Source organism: Aricia agestis, chromosome 21 (genome assembly GCF_905147365.1).
Source record: "Aricia agestis chromosome 21, ilAriAges1.1, whole genome shotgun sequence".
NCBI lineage: Eukaryota > Metazoa > Arthropoda > Insecta > Lepidoptera > Lycaenidae > Aricia > Aricia agestis.
The window spans coordinates 1,164,497-1,189,204 of NC_056426.1; the positions used below are offsets into that span (position 1 = coordinate 1,164,497).

The 24,708-nt window shown below is 36.1% G+C and overlaps 1 protein-coding gene across 2 annotated transcripts; it reads left to right on the top strand.

Annotated features, from left to right (window-relative positions):
• Window positions 1–3,540: 3,540 nt before the first annotated feature.
• LOC121737555 (facilitated trehalose transporter Tret1-like) lies at window positions 3,541–21,883 on the top strand. Of its 2 annotated transcripts, XM_042129209.1 has the most exons (8): window positions 3,541–3,621; window positions 3,774–3,860; window positions 10,904–11,059; window positions 12,226–12,424; window positions 18,343–18,536; window positions 18,893–19,281; window positions 20,491–20,602; window positions 21,287–21,883. In XM_042129209.1, the coding sequence occupies exons 2-8, from the start codon at window positions 3,818–3,820 to the stop codon at window positions 21,550–21,552; spliced, it is 1,359 nt and encodes a 452-aa protein (XP_041985143.1). In that variant the 5' UTR covers window positions 3,541–3,621; window positions 3,774–3,817; the 3' UTR covers window positions 21,553–21,883. The 2 variants fall into 2 exon arrangements, with proteins under 2 accessions (XP_041985143.1, XP_041985142.1); XM_042129208.1 differs by lacking the exon at window positions 3,541–3,621 and having other exon boundaries at window positions 3,630–3,860.
• The last annotated feature ends 2,825 nt before the right edge of the window (window positions 21,884–24,708 follow it).

Genomic DNA, 24,708 nt, shown 5'->3' on the forward strand with positions numbered 1-24,708 from the left:
GCTTTCGCATTTCTACTAGTGGCCGTGCTAGGGCTACAGGTGCGCGTCGTCTATGGCGGTTTCATTGGTATCTATCTCGAATGGCCGCCGCGGCCTGGGGATGCGGCTTGGCTGCTAGTGCCTTAGGGTCAATTCACTCTGCGACTCGCAGATGCATTAATAATAATAATAATTTATTTACAGAATTAAGTACTTGAAAAAGTTGTTGAATTATTAAACATGGTTCACTCTTTCTACCTATTATAGTATTTAGGCATGCAAAAATTAATAATATTTAAAATTAAATTTAAGACATTATTTAGAAAGTAGTCATAAGTCAATAACAATCAAGTTAATATAGTCATTAAACAGTCAATAATCAATAAATACATACAAATCACAATAAACCTGTGTCTTTGTCAATGCAATATATAGGGTGTAACAAAAATAAGTAATAATAATTTAGGGTGTGTACGTGTTCCTAGTAGAGAGTTCACTGTGAAAGTAGCAGCGCTGAAAGACCAATTTTTTTTTCACTTTTGTATGGGGAAACTCGTGACGCTCGGGCCCTTGTCCATACAAAAGTGAAAAATTTTTTAGTCTTTCAGCGCTGCTACTTTCACAGTGAACTCTCTACAAGGAACACGTACACACCGTAAAATATTATCACTTATTTTTGTTACACACTGTATATTTTTTTAATTTGCACTGATTAAAAAAAATGCAACAAAAATACGAAGGAGGATATAATTTGATGCGTAGGAGAAACCAAAAATATGAAAAACATTTACATAGGTAGATATACACAAGCAAGTGAAGGCGAAACGAGGAGGCCAACTTTGGAATATAAAGCTCTACCTATTTTAATGGTTTTATATCTTAGTTTTTCATTGAGTCTCTATCAGGCAATATTTATGCTCATTTGTCGCATGTAAATGGGCGTACAAGGACCAAGAAATAAAACGAATCCAACTTAACCGATTTGCCTTGAACTTGGTTGCGCGCATTTTATTCTTTTTTAATACAGTTTAGTATACTCCATTGACTCAGTTCATTTAACTTAAGAGGTGACTAACCCAAAAAATCAAACATCGTCCTTCCCTCTTCACACTCACGTTTTTCATATGCCAGGTGAAAGAGGACACGCGGATTCATCGCCAAATTAGTTTTTTCTCAATAACTCGATAAATATACAACATTTTAAAAATCCACTAGGTCGATCTCTCAAAGATAGAATTTTATACAATGTGTTAAAATATTAACTTAGTTCAATGCACGTTTATGGCAATAAATGAAAAATTCGTGAAAATTAGATGCATCTTTGTGATTTCTTTCTATCGAGAAAATTTTAAGATATCGTGTTTTTGCTCAGATCGAATTGTCGGAAATATAATGTAGTATCTAATTTTAGAAAATGAAACAATTTGGGGCTTACTTTCAAGTATAAAAATGAATTATAAAATCGACACTTTAGAGTTGGCTGAATGCAATGTAACAAAATTAAGTGATAATATTTTAGGGCACGTGCACTATAGAGTTCACACTTCACTGTGATAGTAGCAGTGTTTTTAGGGTTTCGTACCCAAAAGGTAAAAACGGGACCCTTTCGCGTTTTTAGTAGTATGGATAACTAACTAGGGTAACTAAGAAAATGTTATTTTTACTTACCTGTTTTTTAACTTCGCTCGTTCAAACAAACGAACTTATAATATATGCTAATATTATTATTTTTTTAGCTGATAGCTTTAATACTAGTTTTATAATAATACTATAATCCAATTTAGATCAAGTACCTCGTCAACATAACGGGGAATGTTATAACTTATAACGGAAAAATATATAAAATTCGTATTAAATGTATGCTCCATATTTACAAAACATTGAACCCATAATATGTGAATGATAATATAATAGGTATTATACTTATACCTAAGCGTAAAAGATTTTATGGCCAAAACATTTAATGATAATGAAGATTCACAGGGAGAGCCATGCTTCGGCACGAATGGGCCGGCTCAACCGGAGAAATACAACGTCCTCACAGAAAACCGGCGTGAAACAGCGCTTGCGCTGTGTTTCGCCGAGTGAGTGAGTTTACCGGAGGCCCAATCCCCTACCCTATTTCCTTCCCTACCCTCCCCTATTCCCTATTACCCTAGTTCCTCTTAAAAGGCCGGCAACGCACTTGCAGCTCTTCTGATGCTGCGAGTGTCCATGGGCGACGGAAGTTGCTTTCAATCAGGTGACCCGTTTGCTCGTTTGCCCCCTTATTTCATAAAAAAAGTCCGTTAAAAAAACGCCAAAAATGTCTCCGACATGGAGACGTGATGCCAAAAATGTTAATAAAAGTATTATTTTTTGTATAAAATATTGAATTATATTTTTTCCTTTAAGGATTGACTTTATCACCCCGTCCTACCTGCAGGGACAACCCAAAAATTCTGGTATTGTTTGTTTGAAACAACACATCCCCACTTAGGATCCAAAAAAGTTACAGCATCTTAAAAGCACAATCAGTGGTGTTTGAGTGCTAAAAGGAGTGACTTAGCTCAATAAAAAAACAGGTTCCGAAAATTAGTGTTTATAAAAGTGTCGCAAAATCGAGATTTGAGTGCAAAATTTCAAAGGATAAGTATATCAGAAGGTATGTTTGCGTAAGAGCAAAACATTTATGTTGAATTCATTAAAAAAACAAAAATATTTTGAATGTGTATCAAATGTTTACAAAATTGTACAATTCATAAAAACTGTTTTTTTCTTATTTTGAAACTACGCACAAATAATTTGCAATGTAATAGAATAATAACATATTGAAAATCATAACAACAAAATAAAAATTAGTAGTAAGTATCATAAATTGAGGAAAAACTAAAGGTTATGTCATTAAAAAGAAGATTTAAAAAAATATAATATTCTAAGACGACCTTTTTATTCAAATTAGAATATTGTATCAAATTCAATTATTTTTTAAATACAAGACAATGCTCACAACTCCGCTGTGTCAAAATTTGTTTGTTACGTGTGTAATTTTTTACGGATTAAAAAGTATCCTATGTCCTTTACTGGGACTCAAAGTATCTCCTTACCAAAAAGTCTCGCCATTCGTGTCGGTCGTCCATCCCACTGGGTTATGAGAGTAACAGGAATAGAGAGTGCTGTTGTGTACTGCGCATACACTTGGACACTATAAAATTACTCCTGCGTAACTGGCCCGGTTTCAATGAAACCGGCCACCGCCACCGAAACCAGTGTGGGAGTTATTATCCATTATTATAATACCAAAAAGTCTCCATACCAAAAAATTCAGCAAAATTGGTTTAGCGGTTTGGGCATGAAGAGTTAACAGACAGAGAGACAGACAAACAGACAGACAGACAGACGGACAGACAAACAGGCAGACCCACTTTCACATTTATAATATTAGTATGGAGCATGGAAGTATGGATGAAAAGAGATTGTTTTGAAAGTTATTATCTTTAGCGTGCACTGTACACATAGATATAATTAGGTCAATAAAAAGTATCCTTGTGAATTTGTATTGGTCGAAAGTAAATAAGATAAACACACACTCAAGCGATCCCTACATATATACACCGGTTTTTAATATAAACGATTATTTATCATAAAAAAACCCGTTCTGAGGTAATCAAGGATCAAATCTAGCTTGTCTTTTGTATTAGAATGACGCTTGTTGGGTTGAGAAATTGAATTTTTGTAAAAAAAATTGCGAAAAAAATTTTTTTCGGTATTTTTTTTGCTTTATTGAAAATATTTTTTTTCGGTCACCATGGAAGAGAAACGTTACGAGTTCACACCGGTCCCGGCTAATGAAGGCAAGATGAGTACCAGCATCAAACTGCAGTTGTTGATCGTCACTTGCGGTGAGTTTTTTTTTATTAAAGTGACAATACCGTTCAGAAAAAGTATTTTTGTAAAAAAAAAGTCTATTATTAATAATTGTAAGTATAAATGGAATCATTTTTCATTGAATATTTAGCAATGCTTTTCATGATATTATATTTACATAACTTGCTATCATATTATAGTTCATGAAACATTTAAAATCCTGCTTAAACTGATTTTAGTTTTTTATTACACTGAATTTTATTGCATTGTGACTGATCATTTAATAATAAACTTACGCTAAAACCAAGATTTTATATATTATTTTGTAACATAGTTTTAAAATATAATTTAAAAACACGTTCTACGTTTAATATTATTATAAATATAGGTATACTAAATTTCTGAATTAATAAAACACATTATGAATAATTTAAATTCATAAACAGAATTAACATATTTGCGAAACCAAAACATTTGCAGAAAGGAAAAATATTCAAAGGAAGGATTTACTTCTTTCTTTTACTTCATTTACTAGCTTATAAATAAATAAATGACTTTTTAATTGTGAGGTAGGCTGTAGATTTTTTTATCAATAAAAAAAATCTTTAAGTTTGGTTATGATTTTGATATTACGAGTACTTTCCATTTACTAGCTTATAATGTCTTCTAGACAATATAATTGAATTACAAATTATTATATTTTATAACATAATAATATTATGGTAAGCTAAATTTTTTTAGCCTGCAAATTATTTCTGCATATCTTGGCTATTGAATGAAATGTACTATGTAAAGCTATTGCTCTTCATAGAAGCAAATATTAAATCTTCAAGCTTTAATATATTTCAGTGCAAAACTAAATGAAGACGTGAGTGGAAGGACACGATAATTTTTTTTTTTACATAAATGGGGGCTTTAGGGACACAAAAAATATTTAGAAAAAAAACTGTGCATTTTATGAGTAGTCAGATATTATATTAGCCACGTGATGAAGTATAAGTTAGTACAAGGTTTATTCAAATTATAACGGAAAAAAGGGGTAAATTTCCGTCTGTAACAAAATTTTACTTTGTTGTAATGTGTTCATCCACTCACGTCTTTAAATATGGCTATAACGCAGCCAATTTAAATTTCATACGTGTATGAACCGCGCAAAAACAACGCAAAGGATTTTAACAGGCATTTTTCGAGCTTGAATTTAAGGTTATCGTTTAGATCCAAATAAATTCTAACAGTACAAGAGTATTAATTAAACATTATATATCTATAATAATAATATCTATGGACGCTTCACACCACGTCAGTCTGGCCCCGTGGTATGTAGCTGAAGGACTTGTGTTACAGGTATCAGACAACGGAAATATATTTACTTAATACTTTTATACTTTACATAAATTCAAGATTTTCATTATATTATGATACACATATCCGTGACCCAGGAACTTTGAAAACTTTTTGTTCCGTCGGCGGGATTCGAACCCCCGGCTTGGGCTACCAACTGAGCCACAGAGGTCGTCATGTCGCATATATAATAAAATGAAATTAAAATAATAAAATAATATAATATACCATTGCAGCATTGGTATTAAAATATTATGTCTTAAATTACTTAAAGTATTGAAGAAAAAAAATGGGAAAAAAACAGATCACTTTTCTAGGATTAAGGAAGAAAAATATTATAGGGTGAACATTGATTGGACAGTGATTGGACAGTACTAGTCGTTGGATTGAGCACAAAAACACTCAGTATAATATATTATTTATTAAGGTTGTTTAACTACCTGTTTTTCTTTAAAATCAAGCGTCCTATTACTTTCTTAACAGGTAGTTTTTAAAGCAACCTAAAGGATTTTGGACAAAGCACAAAAATTATTGTGTTTTTGTGCTTTGTCCAACGACTGGTACTGTCCAATCACTAGTCATTTGCCCTAATTATTTTTTATTGATTGTTTGCAATGTTTGTAAAAGGATTTTTATATTATGATAACATACTTAATATAATAAAAACTTGTGTTTTTATTATATTTCTTATGATAAACATTGATTTCATAAAAATTATACAAATAGATTGTTATTTAAACATTTAAAAACAATTAGCTACTTATTCAAAAGTATTTTAATATCTTATCTGAAAGTATATAAAATTATCAGTAATTACTACATTTTTGATTAATATTGATAATTTTTATCAAAGTAGCATTGATTTTGAGATTATTATAATTGTACCTACTCATATAAGTAATATTAATTTTCTGATACAGGTTTTCAGTATTTTAAAAAACAAAAATATGGCAAAAGCACGTTTTACGAGTCACAAGGTCAATGCAAATCGTTATTCGCAAGCTTTTCGTTGGCTTTTAGTGATTGTTTTTCCACTAATCTAATGCTCACAAGCGTATTCATTTTAAAAATCGGCCTTTAAGAGGAGTCCACACCGCCGTTTTTCCATACAAACGTTGTCCCCTGTTTCCTCCCTGGATAATGCCGGTAGAGTTATGATTTTTTTTCCTGAATATTTATGGCCACTATTAGTATGTCCCTATGTTTTCTTTTTTTTCATAATTTTATTATTAAAAAAGATAAGAACGTCCAAAAACCCAAAAAAATGGCCAGATTTTCCTCTGTGTTCAAACACCCAGAAAACAAAACTGGCTAAAATATACAAAAAAAATAAAACATAGGAACACAGCTCTAGCCTTGTTTTAATTCTTAATGAAAAAAGTACTAAAATCGAGTAAGTTTTGGAGAAGGAATCAGCGGACAACGAATCGAAGATTTTCTGTTCTTTTATTAGAACTTTTGTCGTGTTGTCTCTATCGCGCTCTTCGGTGGGAGACTTGAGACTGGTGAGACAGTAATACATTTTCAAATACCTATTTTCAATTTCTCTCACCCCTGGTGTATCCTCTTAAGGTTTGACCCATTAGGGAGATCGCAGACGACACAATTTTTGTGTGATCGAGTCTGCGCCCCATACAGTCGGCATGGCGCGGCCATGCCGACTGTTATATATGCGATCTCCCTTAGTTTTACTTGTCATGTAGGTCATTTTTCTTGTAACCCAAGATTTTGCCTGAGATAATTCTGAACCGATTTTAATAGAATTTGGTATGGAGATAGTTTGGGTCCTGGGAAAGGACACAGGATAATTTTTTCCCGGAAAAATGTACGGTGCTACGCATCGGATTAACGGGCGTCATGTAGTTATCAGATCAGCTCTGTCCTTGTATGTTTAATAAAGATGTTTTTATTTTATTTTATTTTATTTATTTATCATGTTTTGAGTACAGTTGGTTTCCTAAAACCTTACTATAACCATTCAACAACTAAGTAACATAGTTGCATTATTAATTTTTATACAACATCAACTACCAAGTAATTCAAGTACCTATAAGTACTCTCGAGAATGCAACATTGTACAAAAATATATTATACACGTGTGTAGTAGAAATAAAATCTTATATTTATAATTGTAATCTTGGTATCGGCTCCAACGATTTTCATGAAATTTAGTAGGTATATAGGGGATTCGAAGACGAGAAATCGATCTAGCGAGGAATTATTTTTAGAAAATGTCATTTTATTCGTGTTTTATCGAATACCGAGCAAAGCTCGGTCAAATAGCTAGTTATCTTAAAACGAGCAATTCTTGTATATATATATATACGTGGGAGAGCCATGCTTCGGCACGAATGGGCCGGCTCGACCGGAGAAATACCACGTTCTCACAGAAAACCGGCGTGAAACAGCGCTAGCGCTGTGTTTCGCCGAGTGAGTGAGTTTATCGGAGGCCCAATCTCCTACCCTATTCCCTTCCCTACCCTCCCCTATTCCCTTCCCATCCCTACCCTCCCCTATTACCCTATTCCCTCTTAAAAAGGCAGGCAACGCACCTGCAGTTCTTCTGATGCTGCGAGTGTCCATGGGCGACGGAAGTTGCTTTCCATCAGGTGACCCGTTTGCTCGTTTGCTCCCTTATTTTTCATGAAATTAAGTATATAGGGGGTTTCGGGGGCGATACATCGATCTAGTTAGGAATCATTTTTACAAAATATCATTTTATTGGTGTTTTATCGAATACCGAGCAAAGCTCGATCAGATAGCTAGTATGTTATTATATGAGTTATATGAGTTAATTTTAGGCTTAGATGTCCCCTGCAACTCCGTTACGGCAAAAAAAATATTTATTTATCGCGCAAGAACCATTTTTTTTCGGGATCAATTAATGTTCTCATGTCCTTTCCCGGGGTGCAAAATATCTCCATACCAAAATATTTTAGCAAAATCGGTCCAGCGGTTTTAGCGTAAAGAGGAAACAGCCAGACACACTTTCTCATTTATATTAACTAGATGACGCCCGCAACTCCGTTGCGCGAAAACTCGTTTGTCGCGCGGGAACCGTACATTTTTCCGGGATAAAAAGTATCATATTATGTGCTTTTCCGGGACTCAAAGTATCAGCAAAATCGGTTTGTGTGTAAAGGGGTAACAGACAGACTGAAACACTTTCGCATTTATAATACTAAGTATGGATATATATTTTTATTACTTACATTTCAAGCGAATTGAAAAAAAAAATGTTTTCAAGCGAATTGAAAAAAAATATGTTTTCAAGCGAATTGAAAAAGAAAATGTATTCATTTTCAAAAATATTTAAATATCAAATGTTATTATGTAAATTAATATTATATATTAAATAACGATTTTAAGTGTGATAAATATTTAGCGGATTTTGAAATGGTTGCAAAAGTTTTTATGTAATTATGTTTTTTTTAATTGTATGCAGAAAAAGTGAAATAAATACTAGGATTTAAATGCAAATTATGACCAAAATGTTTAGAAATTGTTTTATTTAATTTATTTGAAAATTCAATTCGATATACCTACACGTATACAGGGTGTAACAAAAATGAGTGATAATACTTTAGGGTGTGTACGTGTTCCTTGTAGAGAGTTAACTGTGAAAGTAGCAGCTCTGAAAGACGAAAAAATTTTTTCACTTTTGTATGGGCAAGGGCCCGAGCGTCACGAGTTTCCCCATACAAAAGTGAAAAAAAAATTTGGTCTTTCAGCGCTGCTACTTTCACAGTGAATTCTCTACAAGGAACACGTACACACCCTAAATTATTATCACTTATTTTTGTTACACCCTGTATAATAATACACGTAGTCTACACGTGTCAATTTAAAAATTTACTAAAGTTTGTGCGTTCTAAGATGATATGGGTGACAGTTTTCATGTTCCTTGCTACGGGTTTTTTTACAAGAAAACAAAAAAAATCTAAATGTAATAAATTATATTCCGTCTATAAAAACAAATGTAAATGAATAAAAGTGAAAAGTTGCTAAATGCTAACTTATTAATAAAAAATTATAAATATTAACTGTGAAATAGGAGTATAAAATTATTGTTACGAAAACATTTGAAAAATGTCAGATGCATGTAACGGAACTTATGTCAATAGAGATTGTCTCTGTTGAATCGAAATCAAATCGATAAAAAAGGGCGGCCATCTTAAATCGCCGGCACCACTGAAATGTCAGTAGGTACGAAATCGATAATTTCGATTGCAATTCCTTCACGAAGTGATTCGATATTTTTAAATTATCGATTAATTTTTGTTTGGTAACTTCCCTACTATTGTCAATTATAATGTGTCACGCATTTCATCATAAAACGCACAAACTATAGGGAATATGACGCAAAGGTCGGAGCAGAGGGCGTTATTAGCACATACTTACAGTAAATTATATCCGACCAAAATCCGACATGTTTTTTTTTTATGAAATAAGGGGGCAAACGAGCATACGGGTCACCTGATGGAAAGCAACTTCCGTCGCCCATGGACACTCGCAGCATCAGAAGAGCTGCAGGTGCGTTGCCGGCCTTTTAAGAGGGAATAGGGTAATAGGGGAGGGTAGGGATGGGAAGGGAATTGGGGAGGGTAGGGAAGGTAATAGGGTAGGGGATTGAACCTCCGGTAAACTCACTCACTCGGCGAAACACAGCGCTAGCGCTGTTTCACGCCGGTTTTCTGTGAGAACGTGGTATTTCTCCGGTCGAGCCGACCCATTCGTGCCGAAGCATGGCTCTCCCACGTATATGTTGCACACGTCACATCAGAATATTGACAGAAACGTTGTCAAACGTCGAACAAATCATTTTTTTGTTTTCTTTCTATGCTAGTGCTGCCGCCTAGCGTAAAAACATTGCAGAAATATTATAATATCCTATTATATTTTAACTACACGTTCCGTCAATTAGATATTTCACAGACAAATTAGTACACAAAACATAGCCTATGATCCTTCACGTGGTCTACTTCTTATCTGTGCCAAATAACATAAAAATTGCTCCAGTAGTTCGCGAGATAAGCCCTTTCAAATAATTTCCACATTCTCTTATTAGTCTTAGCGTAATAAAATATAGCCTAGCTATATAACTAGCGGGGTACCCCGGCGTCGCACGGGTATAAAATATATAGCCACTGAAAAGATTATTAAAATCGATAGCCTATGTCTTTCACGTGGTCTACTACTTATCTGTGCCAAATAACATAAAAATTGCTCCAGTATTTCGCGAGATAAGCCCTTTCCAATAATTTCCTCCGTTTTTTTTTTCTTCATATTCTCCTATCAGTCTAAGCGTGATAAAATATAGCCTATAGCCTTCCTCAATAAATGGGCTATCTAACACTGAAAGAATTTTTCAAATCGGACTGGATTTGAAAAATTGAGATTAGCGCGTTCAAGTTAGCCCTTTCAAATAATTTTCCCCGTTTTTTCCACATTTTCCTCTATTTCTTCGCTCTTATTAGTCTTAGCGTGATAAAATATGAACTATAGCCTTCCTCGATAAATGTATTATCTCACTGAAAGAATCATCAAAATCCGTTGAGTAGTTTTAAAGATTAAAGGGAACAAAGGGACATGAGGGAAAAAAAGCGACTTTGTTCTGAATATGTATAGATACAGATATAGAAAATATAGATGAGCGCGCATGTGAAAATGATAATTTGGACTGTACGTTTGCACCTTACAAAAGGTTTTTGCCAATCCTTGACTATTCTTCTTCCAGTGAACATCGGTCAGATCATAGTCGGGTACAGCGTGGGCTGGTCGGCTCCGATCATCCCCAAGCTCCAGGATGCTGAGCAGTCGCCCCTGCCGGCGCCCATCACAGACTTGGAGGCGTCATGGGTGGGCTCCCTGCTGTACATCGGGAGTATGAGTGGTGAGTAGCACCAAGCAAATATTTATGGATTCGATTCCTTGGACAAGATGCCACGACTTGTCATTGAATACATCTTCGTGGGTTCCATTCCCGAAGAAAAAAATCCAAGTGTGATCGTTTCCAAGTGTATAAAATGCAGCATTTTCATGAGTGGCTTTAAAGATTCTGATGATGATGATGAGATGCGTCTATACAGACGGACCGCATTCAACTGCAATCCAACCGCAAATTGCAGTTCAAGTGCAGTTTGAGTGCAGTTGATGGTTTGGTCCAATGGTTTGCTGTTCTAGTATAATTGCAGTCGTGTCAACTGCATTCAAACTGCACTTGAACTGCAATTTGCGGTTGGATTGCAGTTCGTCTGTATAAACCCTTATATGATCATTCAGAAACTCTTATCCTTATGGAATATGGATTAAATACGAAAGCAAGAGGATGCTCTTGTATACTGCAGGATTAACTCTATATAAGGAACTTATACACAAAGAGTGTAGAGTTTACTGAGAAAAAAGAGCACTTTTTGTGTGAGTTGTATGGGCAAATTCATGACGCTCACGCTATGACGTTTATCATAGACAAATCACAAAAATTGCTCTTTCAGCGTGGCTACTTTTACAGTGGACTCTATATAAGGAACACACCCTAAAGTATTTTCACTTAGTTTTGTTACAACCTGTATAAGAGCACCCTCTAGTTTAACAAGAGCTTAATACCATGTCACTAATAAGTCATGTCCACACTGTGCACTTTCATCTTCAATTTTCATCATCAACATTCATATTGGCGCATTCAATAATTGAATGAGTCAAGGAACGGAACGCCAATATTGTCATTTTTATAGTTTTGGATACGGTCAGAGGGCATGCGTCGCGGGCATGCCTCACGTTCGCTGTTGACTGCGCTATAACGCATGCCCTTGACGGACAGAAAAAGGCACAGTGTGGACAAAGCTATTATTCAACGTCAATATTGTCATATTTGAAGTTTTGGATACGGTCAGAGGGCATGCGTCGCGGGCATGCCTCACGTTCGCTGTTGACTGCGCTATAATGCATGCCCTTGACGAAGATAAAAAGGCACAGTGTGGATAAAGCTATTATTGTTCATATTATGAATGCGCGCTATTTTTGTTTACTGATCAGGAGCCTTCTAAAATCCTTCTCCAGGTCCATACCTCACAGCCGCTCTGGCCAACGTGATCGGGCGGAAACCGTGCATGTTCATCGGTGCCTCCATGAACATCCTGGCCTACGTGCTGGTGGTGACTACGCAGAACATCGCCATGGTCTACGCCATCAGAATCATCAGCGGTTTCGGCATGGGCATATCCGTGGTCGGCAATATCGTTTATGTGGGGGAGATTGCGTGAGTATCAGTAACCACTGAAATAAATCAAGATAGAACGGCTAAGCGGGTGGAGTACGCTTGTTTCAATCTTGCACAAGTGAGCAAGATCTGTTGAACGTTCATTTATTCAGCGCGCACGTCTCGACTTGATTACACCGGAGCGGTTGTGCAAAAATGCCTCATTGTACAGTGTCTAATTGTAAAAACAGAAGTACGAAAGTAAATCGGTCAAAAGGAGGTATTTCTTTCCACGGGTAAGTTATTTGTTCTAACTAAATTGCAGAGCAAAAATTGACACCATCGATTCCTTAGCAACGCACGCGCGTCGCCGTTCTATCTTGATTTATTTCTGTGGCTATACTTAGATATTACATTTTTGCGTTGCGACATCGCATCGCATTTCTGTGCGATGTTGTTTTTGCGATACGACGCCGTAACGCAGTGTTGTGGCCTGGCCCTTAGGAATACCCGCACTGCGGATAAGAAAATAATAATATAATTATATAAGCGGTTGAAATAAAGGTATATTAAAAGTTTAAATATTCCAGAACACAAAGTGTTATTAAAGTTAGACACACGCAAAGAGACACATAACTTGTACAGCTTTTAATACTAATAATAGCTCCCACACCGGTTTCGGTAACGGTGGCCGGTTTTATTAAAACCAGGCCAGCTACGCAGGAGTAATTTTATAGTGCCTAAGTGTGTGCGCAGTACACAAGAGCATTCTCTATTCCTTTACTCTCATAACCCAGTGGGATGGAAGAGCAACACGACTGGCGACAGATCAGGCGCAGGACCGACTTTTTACATGCCCATCCGACGCATGGATCATCTTACTTGTCAGACAATCAGGTGATCAGCCTGCATTGTCCTAACCAAACATGGAAATAACATGTTTCCAACGCGGGAATCAAACCCACGACCTCCGAGTCAAGAGCCGCGCTCTACGCGCTCTATACCACTAGGCCACGGAGGCGTTATCGTATGAATAATATCTATCTATGAACGCTTCACACCACGTCAGTCTGGCCCCGTGCTAAGTATCTAAAGGACTTGTGTTACAGGTGCCAGACAACGGGAATATATTTAATACTTTTATACTATACATACATATATTTAAGATTTTTATTATATCATACACATATTTAATACACATCCAGACCCAGGAACATCGAAAACTTTTTGTTCCGTCGGCGGGATTTGAACCCGCGACCCCCGGCTTAAGCTACCAACGCGCTCACCACTGAGCCACAGAGGTCGTCGAATCGACATAATATATAATATATCGTATACATTTTGTCGATTCGTTGTATAATAACGGCTGTAACAATTGTAACTTGTACTTGGTGCTGCTCGCCAGTTCTGTTATAAGTAGTTGAATTTGACTGGACACTCTACCGCGTGTCTAGATTTGTATATTCACAGAAATTGATTCCTATAGACTATAGAGTATATGCAGATGCGCCATCTGCCATCTGCGGCGGACCTACATAATACGTCGCGTTACGTAAAGTTAATATACCTAGCGGAATAGAGCAACAATCTCGAGCTGTCAAACGAAACCGAAATTGGTTTCATGTGTGAGTAAAAATATGTGTACGTATACACTATACACTTACACAAGCATGATTGAACATGATTTCTATGAGATTAAATTGTCAACGTGCGGCACGTGCCGGCTGGACGTCAAAAAAAGAGTGCTGCTGTCATGTATCACACGTCTCTTTTTACCACGCAGTGTTACTGATAGTGACATCTCTTTTGCTTAGGCCTTTGTTTCTCTATTCCGCTAGGTACCTATATTAACTTTATGGTTACGTCAAACCTTGACATATTACGCCGAGCAAATGACGTAGGTCCGTCAACTGCCTAGGAATCAATTCCCTCACATTGCACATTAAGCTTTATTTCTTTTTTCAAACACAAGTCACAAATTCTTAACTTATTTTTCAAAAAAGACCCAAACAAGTGTCCAGTCCAGTGTCCACTTATGTAATTTAGTGTACGTATTAAGTTGAGTGCGGTCCCCAAAACACTCAACACTAAAATGTAAATTTTATTAAGTACGGCTGTACAACATCCACAAAAACTACAAAAGAGCATGAAATTTTCGCGTTGCTATCCAAAACGTGTTGCAAAGCTTTTAATGAAATGTATCTACAAACGAGCTAACATATCGCCCGACGGGAAGGGATAACCATTGCCTATACGCAGACTTAGTCAATACGTTTTTTTATCGCTCTTAAAAAAAGCACCGGTCAAAAATGTATGGAATTGACATAAGCGATCGATTTCGATTAGCGATTCCATAAAGAAGCGATAAAAAAAGACGCGTTGCACTCCGGGAGTGCCGGCAGAAGTGAAAACTTGATTATTAACGTTGTGCATTATTTTTTTAACCCATTTTTTATGAAAATCGATTTTTAAAAAATCTAGTTTTTTAGTTAATCGAAACCCTTACAATCGATTAAATTTTTAACCAATTTTTTATGAAAATCGATCTTTAAAAAAATCGTTTTTTTTTAATTAATCGAAACCCTTACAATCGATTAAAAAATATCGACAATCGAAAAAAAACAATCGATTGTTCGATTAATCGATTTCGATGTTACAACCGTCTTACGGTTTTTCGATCAGCACGAGAATCTGACGCGAGTTTCACAGTTTTTACCCATCCCACAAAAGTGCTTAACGCCGCTAAAGAAGTTTTCACTTCAAAAATCTTATTGGTAGTCCTGTAACACTGCAATGAGAACTGCAGGGCTTAAATGGTCACATTTAGCAATTCCTCTCAATCAATTCAGCAAATGAATTGTCAAAACTGTCAAACTGACAAATGTCAAATCAGTACAAAAATGCAGAAATGAATTGCAAGCAGAGTTGCATTTGCGATTTTATAAAAATGAATCATATTATGATTCATATTATCATGATTCTTCAAAGCGACCATTTTAGCCCCACTGACCATTAGCCGTAAATTGTGATGAACCGATGATGATGATGTAGCTACCCAAAAATCACATCAATATCAACACAATCAAAACGTTATTCACGGATCTAGACGATTTCTGTGATATCTTGATGATAAGATAATTATTGCGAAAACATGATAAGCGCTACTCATTGGTTCCGTGAATTTTTTTTTATAAAATAAGGGGGCAAACGAGCAAACGGGTCACCTGATGGAAAGCAACTTCCGTCGCCCATTGACACTCGCAGCATTAGAAGAGCTGCAAGTGCGTTGCCGGCCTTTTAAGAGGTAATAGGGTAATAGGGGAGTGTAGGGAAGGGAAGGGAATAGGGGAGGGAAGGGAAAGGAATAGAGTATGGGATTGGGCCTCCGGTAAACTCACTCACTCGGCGAAACACAGCGCAAGCGCTGTTTCACGCCGGCTTTCTGTGAGAACGTGGTATTTCTTCGGTCGAGCCAGCCGAAGCATGGCTCTCCCACGTATTAATTATGGTGGGTCTATTAATTTGCATGCTGCAGTATTCATTCTCCTGTGTCCTGCGCACATACATGAGCACGTCTATCCATAGTGTTCTGGAACGGTTACTTCTTCAGACCTAAACTGCTGATTGGATTTAGCTGAAAATAGACACACTTTGAGACTGAGTGGGAAAGGACATAGGATAGTTTAATACTGGAAAATGTACGGTTTCCGCACATAATCGATCTTGGCGCAACAGGACGTTGACGTTAGGACTTAGGTATCTAGTAAAATGGAATTATGAACACTCTTGGTTTTTTTTTGTCAAATGACCGACCTACGTAATTTCATCGAGTTACATAAAGTTCCAGTAGATACGTCATTATTTCCGAAAAACAACCTCCATAAAATATCGATTTTTATTAAAAGGTAAAAGTGCTTAAGCGACATTTTGGTATATATGTATATACGTTTTTGAGAGTTGTCTTTTTATAAGAGCACTTTTAATTACCTTAACGAATGACATTTTTTATTACAAAAAGGTGTATTTTACTCAAAGAAATACCTTTTAATTTTATTCATCTCCAGAAATAATAAAAGATATTAAGTCGTAAACATTTCGTGCCATAAATTGTCCTTTACGACATATTAAACGAGGCCCTCTTCAAATATAATCCAGCCTTAGGGCGAGCCTTATCTTAGGGCTTAGGGCACCTATCACTCGTGAATCTTAATCATCATCATGAGCAACTATAATTTATACTCATCTATACCTTATTAATTAATTAATTAATATTAATTAATAATATTATAAAGCGGAAGAGTTTGTTTGTTTGAACGAGCTAATCTCAGGAACTACTGGTCCGATTTGAAAAATTATTTCATTGTTAGATAGCCCATTTATCGAGGAAGGCTATAGGCCATATTTCATCACGCTAAGGCTAATAGAAGCGAAGAAATAGAGGAAAATGTGGAAAAAACGGGGGAAATTATTTAAAAGAGCTTATCTCACGAACTACTGGAGCAATTTTTATGTTATTTGGTACAGATAAGAAGTAGACCACGTGGATCAAAATATTTTTTGTAGACTAATTTGTCTGTGAAATATCTAATTTACGCGGGCGAAGCTGCGCGGAACATCTAGTACTAGCTGAAAGCCGAGCTATGTGAAGGCTCTCGTCATCACACCTTGACTGACTGATGATTACACATCCACATACAAATAAAATTTAATATGTTGAAGCACAAATCAATAGGCGTGATAGTTTTTCTGTGAAGTGTACCACAAAATGTGTCAGGTTGTCGGATTATATACTATACTCCACTCGGGCTAACTTGTCGCTAGCGGTCATTGACTCCCTGTCAAAAACTTGTCATTTTCCATATAAAACCACGATAAACATTATCTGACACTTCATTGTCAATCGCGGTTTATATGGAAAATGACAAGTTTTTGACAGGGAGTCAATGACCGCTAGCGACAAGTTAGCCCGAGTTGAGTATAGGGCTCGTTTCGCTCGCCCTGACTATAATTATTATTTCTAAATATTTTTAGTCTTGATAGAACTCGAGAACGGCTTAACTGAGTTGGCTAGTCTTGATTGAATATTCGTGGATGTCCGGGGGAAGATTTATGTGAGGAAGGAAATGATACAAAGTTCGCTAAGTCAATTTAAAACTTAATTAATAATTAGGCACAAAATATTAATGTCTAAAACTTAAAAAATTAAAAGCTAAAATCTGTAACTACTAACTACACACTCAGTCACTCACTAAAAATAACAAAAAAAAAGGATACGGGCGAACAGTCCATAGACGGCCCCAATTTTATAATAAAAAAAATAAAAAAAACTACACACTCAGAGTACACAGTCCATGTTGCCTGGGCTAATAAGACGAATGTAATCCAATATAACTCAGGCGTCACGATAGAACAAATAAATATTTTTATAACATACTTACATAATATTATCCACTGCATTTACACACATAGAGTGCAAAAAGTCATTACCCTTCATTTGAACAATGCATCCATACGGACATTATAAATCATAATATCCCAGCAGTTTCGTTACTTGTGCGCGTAAGCAGTGGCGGATTAACCCTTAATCAAATTAAGCAATTGCCTAGGGCATCACGTCTGAGGGGGCACCAGAAGAACAAAAAAATTCGTCCTTAAGGCACGTTCACATCTCACTCTCACGTCACCAAAAACCACACCAAAAAAGTTTCTAGAAAAAAACTAATGTTTTTGGGCGGTAAAGGTTTAAAAACCGATTCTAGTTGACGTACTGATAGGGGGGGCCACAGGCATGGATTCTAAGCAATCCATGCCTGTGGGCCCCCCTATCTGTAGTCTTAATCCGCCACTATATCCCAGACTCTACAGTATTTGAAGAGTGGTTACTTCGCTGGGAAGGTCTTATTTCTCGTGCCCAAATGGCACTGTGGCCTGTAAGAAATCCACTCCTATATTCATTCCATCTTTTTCTATTTTTTCAGATCCACCAACATCCGAGGTATCCTCCTCACCTCCACTTCCATCATCGGTATCTTCGGTACCCTTGTCGTCTACGCTGTAGTACCTTGGGTTTCCTACGTCGCATCAGGTTACATCGCCCTAGGTCTCAGCGTTGCCTACGTATTAGGCATTATCTTCATCATCCCTGAATCTCCAGTCTTCGATATTATGAAAGGTAAAAATTAACCCATAAGTTGATTCAAGTAACAAATTAGATAATGCCAAATAATTATAAAAGTACATAAATTTTAAAATACTTTCTTTGAAAAAACCCTTTTTTAGCGTTTTCCGGTAAAACGAGGGTAATAATAGTGTTTTGAAAATTCCAAAAAGGTTGCGAAGAAAAATTCTTAAAAATGTTATGGTTTCTATACTAAGTACAAACTAATGCTCTGAGTAAGATACAAGTTTGTGAAAAAATATACTGACGTAATAATTAAATCACATAAGAGGATAAATAATTAGTTATAATATTTTAGTGCACACGTAACAAAAGTCTAGTCACTAATAAACTTAACCTTGGTTTTTCAGATCGTGAAGTAAAAGCCATCAAGACGTTAAACCAGTTGGGTCGATCAGACGAAGTAGAAAAGTTCTTGGACACATACAGCAAGAAACGATATGAAGAGACCAACAAAATCAAGGATTGGGTTGAAATCTTCACCATCAAGTCCAACAGGAAATCTCTCATCATCACCTTCCTCTTGGGAACTTTCCAGCAACTTAGTGGTGTGGCTGTTGTATTGTTCTTCTCAACCACCATCTTCGAATTAGCTGGATCTTCCATCAGACCTGATGTCGCTACCATCATCATCGGAGTGACTCGATTCCTGTCGAGTTTGATCGCTCCCACCTTCGTAGAAAGATCTGGAAGAAGAATTCTACTGTTGATCTCAATGGCTGCCTGTTCAGTCAGTTTGGTAAGTTTCTGCATTTTTTTCAATGCAATTAAATTTCTTTATTTGCAAAATGTGTGTTAGTAAAGATGTTATAATAATTATAGCTCCCACACCGGTTTCGGTGACGGTGGCCGGTTTCATTGAAACCAGGCCAGCTACGCAGGAGTCATTTTATAGTGCCTAAGTGTGTGCGCAGTACACGACAGTACCTACTCTCTATTCATTTACTCTCATAACCCGGTGGGACGGAAGACCGACACGACCGGCGAGAGATCAGGCGCAGGACCGACTTTTTACATGCCCATCCGATGCATGGATCATCTTACTTGTCAGACAATCAGGTGATCAGCCTGCATTGTCCTAACCAAACTTGGAAATAACATGTTTCCAACGGGGGAAACGGGGGAATCGAACCCACGACCCCCGAGTCAATAGCCGCGCTCTATACCACTAGACCACGGAGGCGTTAAAGATGTTACTACAGTTGACAATAGTATCATCACATTTGCCCAATTTTTCAAAGCTAAATGTAGATTCATTACCAATTTGTAGAATATCAACAACATCACTCAAGAAGTGTTACACGTAACATGAGTACCTAACTCAGCGATACAAACTTTAATTGGATTTTGGTTTAAAATTTTTATAACCTTACATTATGTATTTACCTACTAATTTTCGGTAATCACCAAGGCCACATCTAAATTTTCCTGTAGTATTTATGCAAGAAGTGGAAAAATAATGATTAAACTTACAATTAACTGTGTGCAATAAAAACTAAAGTTATAAGACTCATTTGGAATATTCGAGTAAGACACAATAAATGAAAATGTTATTTACTGCTTGAAATTAACAATTCTTGTTTCTAAAATAGACGATGTAGTTTAAATATTTAGATTAAAGTTATGAAGACAATATTTGCATCTAAATGAGGTAAAGCGAACCTGCTAACAACAGAATTCGCGATGATTTCATTCCCTATTTTTAAGTTTTCTGAACTACAATAGCTACATTTATAAATTTATGGGCAATGGGCTTTATTGTATTCATAATTCATAGGACTTGACATAAATATTAATAAAAAAATAAATTAAGTAGGTAAATCTAACGCAACTAAACTAAATATTTTATGAAATAATTATAATTCTTGCTAATCCGTATTTAATTGCCACCAAAGTACTATGAATACTATAAATAGTACAATGTAATTCATTTTTTTTTCTTTTTCAGACAATCCTCGGAGTGTACTTCTATCTGGACAGGATACAAAGCCCGATCCTATCCAGCGTCGGCTGGCTTCCTCTGGTGGCTCTCATCACGTACTTCTTCTGTTATGAAGCAGGTAAGAAATAAAAATTTACTGACATATATGTAACACTAGCTAATGGCCGAGCTTTGTGAGGGCTCGCGTCGTTTTTCTGTGTGGTGATAATCTTTAAGGCAGTTTTTTTTTAAATATTTTAATAGTATAAGTATAGTAACAAAACCTTGACTGACCGATTATAACGCATCATTGTGCTATAACATATTTTATTAACAACTAATATGTATTCTGTAATATTAAGAAAAATTACTATGTTAAAGCACATATCAATAGGCGTGATAGTTTTTCCGTAGTAAGTATACCACAAAAAGTGCTCAGGTTGTGGGATATACTAGGGCTCGCTTTGCTCGCCCTGATTAATTTAATATTTACAATCAAATCATTGCTTTTTAAAATATGTACACCAATTTTTTTTAAGAAATTGACATCATTGTTTTTATAATAATAATTAATTACTTTGTTTTTTTATTGCAATAACAATTAAAATCCTCGCCATCTTCAATTTTCCTAAAAAACCTTTAACGTATCGTATTATCTAAATCTACAAGAATATATTTTTGCTGCAATTTTTTTTCTTTGGTAGGTTCCTTTTATTCCAAATTGTTGATTCGTTTCATTTCTCTATAGTGTTTGGGTGCCCCCCAACGCCATCTTAACTATGATTATTGTTTTTTTACATTATTAATTCTCATTTCTCTCCAGGCTTCGGTTCCATCCCCAACGCTATCGTCGGTGAGATGTTCCGCATCAACGTCCGCTCCAACGGCTCCGCGCTCGCCATCACCATGACCTGGCTGGTGGGCTTCGCGCTCACCACCAGCTTCACCACCATGGTCGACGCCCTCGGTGGTGACGTCACCTTCTGGCTCTTCGGTGCCTCCTGTATCGTCTCCTTCCTCTTCACCTTCTTCTGTCTCCCCGAAACCAAAGGCAAGACCCTCCAAGAAATCCAGGATTTACTAAGTTAATACTAAGTTATTTATGTCGATGTCGTAGCTTAAGCATTGTAGTTAGCATTTTAGGTTAGATCGAGCTGTGGTTCAGCTAGTTTGTGATGGTACGCCTGTATCAGTACTGTAAAATACTTAGGCATACGACTGATTGATTTTAAGATAAAGCTTATAAAAAAGCGAATGAAATTGTTAATCTATGAATTGCTCAAATTGATGTTAAATCAGGGTAAATAGTAAAAGTAGATAAAGCCATGAAATATTTTTACATACAAAAACGTGAAGAAAAGTTTGTGATTTCAAAAAGAGGCCTAGAAGTTCTAGTCTTACCTAAATTTGAGATATTATTAGATATGGCCTAGGATCCCTTCATAGAAGGACCTTCACCGACCAGGTTCATGGATGAAAAGTATTTTATATTTAATTAGGTATGTCAATAAATTGATTGCAAGTGAGTCGCTTAAAAAAATTCAGTCCAGCTCGGTGAAGGTCCTTCTATGAAGGGATCCTAGGCCAATAGTTAATGTGCTTTTTGGCAGTATTTTTGATATCGAAAAGACTTTCACAAGTGTAAAGGGTGGGTCAAAATACTCAAAAGTGACGTCACAAGATGGTGTCTTTTGTATTTAAGAACGCACCGCTTAGATTTAAGTTAAATTAAGACCATAATATTATAAGTAAGTAGCAGAATTATTATATAAATTGCAAAATATTTACATATTGTTTCATTTGAACCTACATTTGAACACTCAAACTTTTATTCTAATTTAGAACTGTAAAGAAAACACTTGAAACATTAAAGTCTTACAGCGAGGTTTACTGAGCAGTCTATTTTTATGCAAAAGGATATAAAAATGCGGCAAAAGGACATAATATCTCTAGAATTATACCGTAGAAGTCGTAACTCCCAATTGCGTGTGCTGCAGTTAAGGTAAGATAGTAGACGTTTGTGAAAGTAGCTGCATCAAAATATTTATTTTATAAGATAAATTATGACTTTCTTTTATTATAACGCTTATGATGAGCTTCCGAAATCAAATGAATTTTAAATTGGCAGTGATACAAACAATTCACGGCCTGAATTGAACTGTTGGTCGAGCAAACGGGTAACCTGATGCCTGATGGAAAACAACTATCGTCGCCCATGCACACTTGACTTGACGACGTTTTAAGAGAAAATACGCTCTGTTCTTGAAGTTTTGTGGGTCGCATTCGGATGAATGATGTGGAAAACTCTGGAACGAACTGTCGCCAGCAATATTTCCGGATGGAAATACTGCTGGTGACAGTTCGTTCCAGAGTTTTCCTAGGCGTCTCAGAATGATATACGAGAATATAGTAAAGTACCGGGACAAAGCGTATATCTTCCTTTGGGACTTGATACCATATTGCATTCCTAAAAGTGCGTTAAGTGACATAATATTTAAACTACCTTACTTGCACGGGCTGCACCGTAACATACCAGCGAATATTACTTCAAGTTATACTTTTTATCTCGCTCTATTACCAGACTAAGTAGGTTTATTTATAGAGGACTTGCACTTGTCTTAAAATAGTCAGTAACTGGATAAAGTTTTGTTTTTTTTCTGGCGCTACCAGTTTTTACCGAAGGTCCCGCTTATGTCATTTGTATCTTGGTTACTTTGTATTTAGTTTATTTTTTATTTAACAGCTGTTGCATACAAAACATCTTAGGCGCATTATGATGTGCCACATCATTTTTGTTGTATGGAACAGCCTAGTTTTATTTTAAGAGACAGTAATATACATCTAACATTACCAATATTTAGAACGAAGGAACCGCTCTCTTGAAATTCTATAGTATTTTGGACAAGACTTTTGAATTTAAAATCTTGTACATATTTTGTCCAAGCACATATTTATAACGACATGACGTTCTCGCAACACGGTCGGCCTAGTCCAGACTCCAGAGGAATGAGCAGCTCAATACGTCTGGGACCAACTATGTGCGGGTTTCCTCACGATGTTTTCCTTCACCGTACGAGCGTCCGTATTATGTACTTGAGATCAGAAAAGAATAATAATAATCAGGTTGCTTTTGATAAATTTTGGCACTATTAATACTGAAAACATATTTTCTGTTTTGACAATAAGGTCTTGGTTATATTACGTAATATGAACTTTGCATTTTTATTTATCAAGGCATCCAAATGTGCTAATAATCTTTCGGGGCAGGTTTCAAACCCTTAAAATAATGGCTGTTATACGAATATTATAATGGTGAAAGTGAGTCCGTCTGTTTATCTTTCTGTCAGAAATATAGATACCAAGAACCCAAGAGTCATGCTCCAAACCATTAAACCAACGGCTCTAAAAAGAGAATTAACTTATTCAAACATAGTAAATACAGGTTGTAACAAAACTAGGTTATATTAGGTGTTTATGAGCCCCGTGTATACGAGTTCACTGTAATAGTAGCAGCGCTAAAATAGCAATTTTTTTTCACTGGTATACCTATGGGAAAACTCGTGACGCTAAACGCTTGCCCATAAAAATCACAATAAAAATTTTGGTCCTTCAGCGTTACTCCTTTCACAGTGAACTCTGTACAAGGAACACATACACACACAAGAGTATCTATTATCACTTAGTTTTGTTACGCCCTGTATTATGCATTCGGCCATCTTGAAAATGCAACAATATAACCAAACTTTAGAACTCGTAGTAGAGCAGCTTTAAGAGCAACATTAATAATGGTCCTTCCAGCCGGATACAATTTTATACAAAGTATTGGCAAAACTTCATACAACGTCCGGACTCTGGACGGTATAGACGGTATAGAGCAGTGGTCCCCAATCTTTTTTCATGCGGCCACAAACATGTTTTGGTCTTGGTGTCGCGAGCCGCAACAAAATTTTTTAGGGTTAAAAAAAACAGTCTTAAAAAAAATCAGTTAACAGCGAAAAAAATTACGACTTTCACGACGACATTATTTTGCCGGTGGGCGTGAATTTCAAAATGGTTTAACATCGCGCGGGCCACAAATAAAGTCCCGGCGGGCCGCGGGTTGGGGATAGCGGGTTTATAGGCTTCAGTTGGTTATACTTTTAATATTCATACGTCAAACAACAAACTATGTTCAAATAAAATGACACTCAAAATGTATTTTGGTGCTTATGCGATTTTACATTTTGAATGAACGAGAATGATGTA

Coding starts and splice junctions, on each gene's coding strand:
- LOC121737555 (XM_042129208.1), top strand. CDS start 3,767: ATGGAAGAGAAACGTTACGAGTTCACACCGGTCCCGGCTAATGAAGGC. Junction 11,060..12,225: donor GTACATCGGGAGTATGAGTG/GTGAGTAGCACC, acceptor ATCCTTCTCCAG/GTCCATACCTCACAGCCGCT. Junction 12,425..18,342: donor GTTTATGTGGGGGAGATTGC/GTGAGTATCAGT, acceptor CTATTTTTTCAG/ATCCACCAACATCCGAGGTA.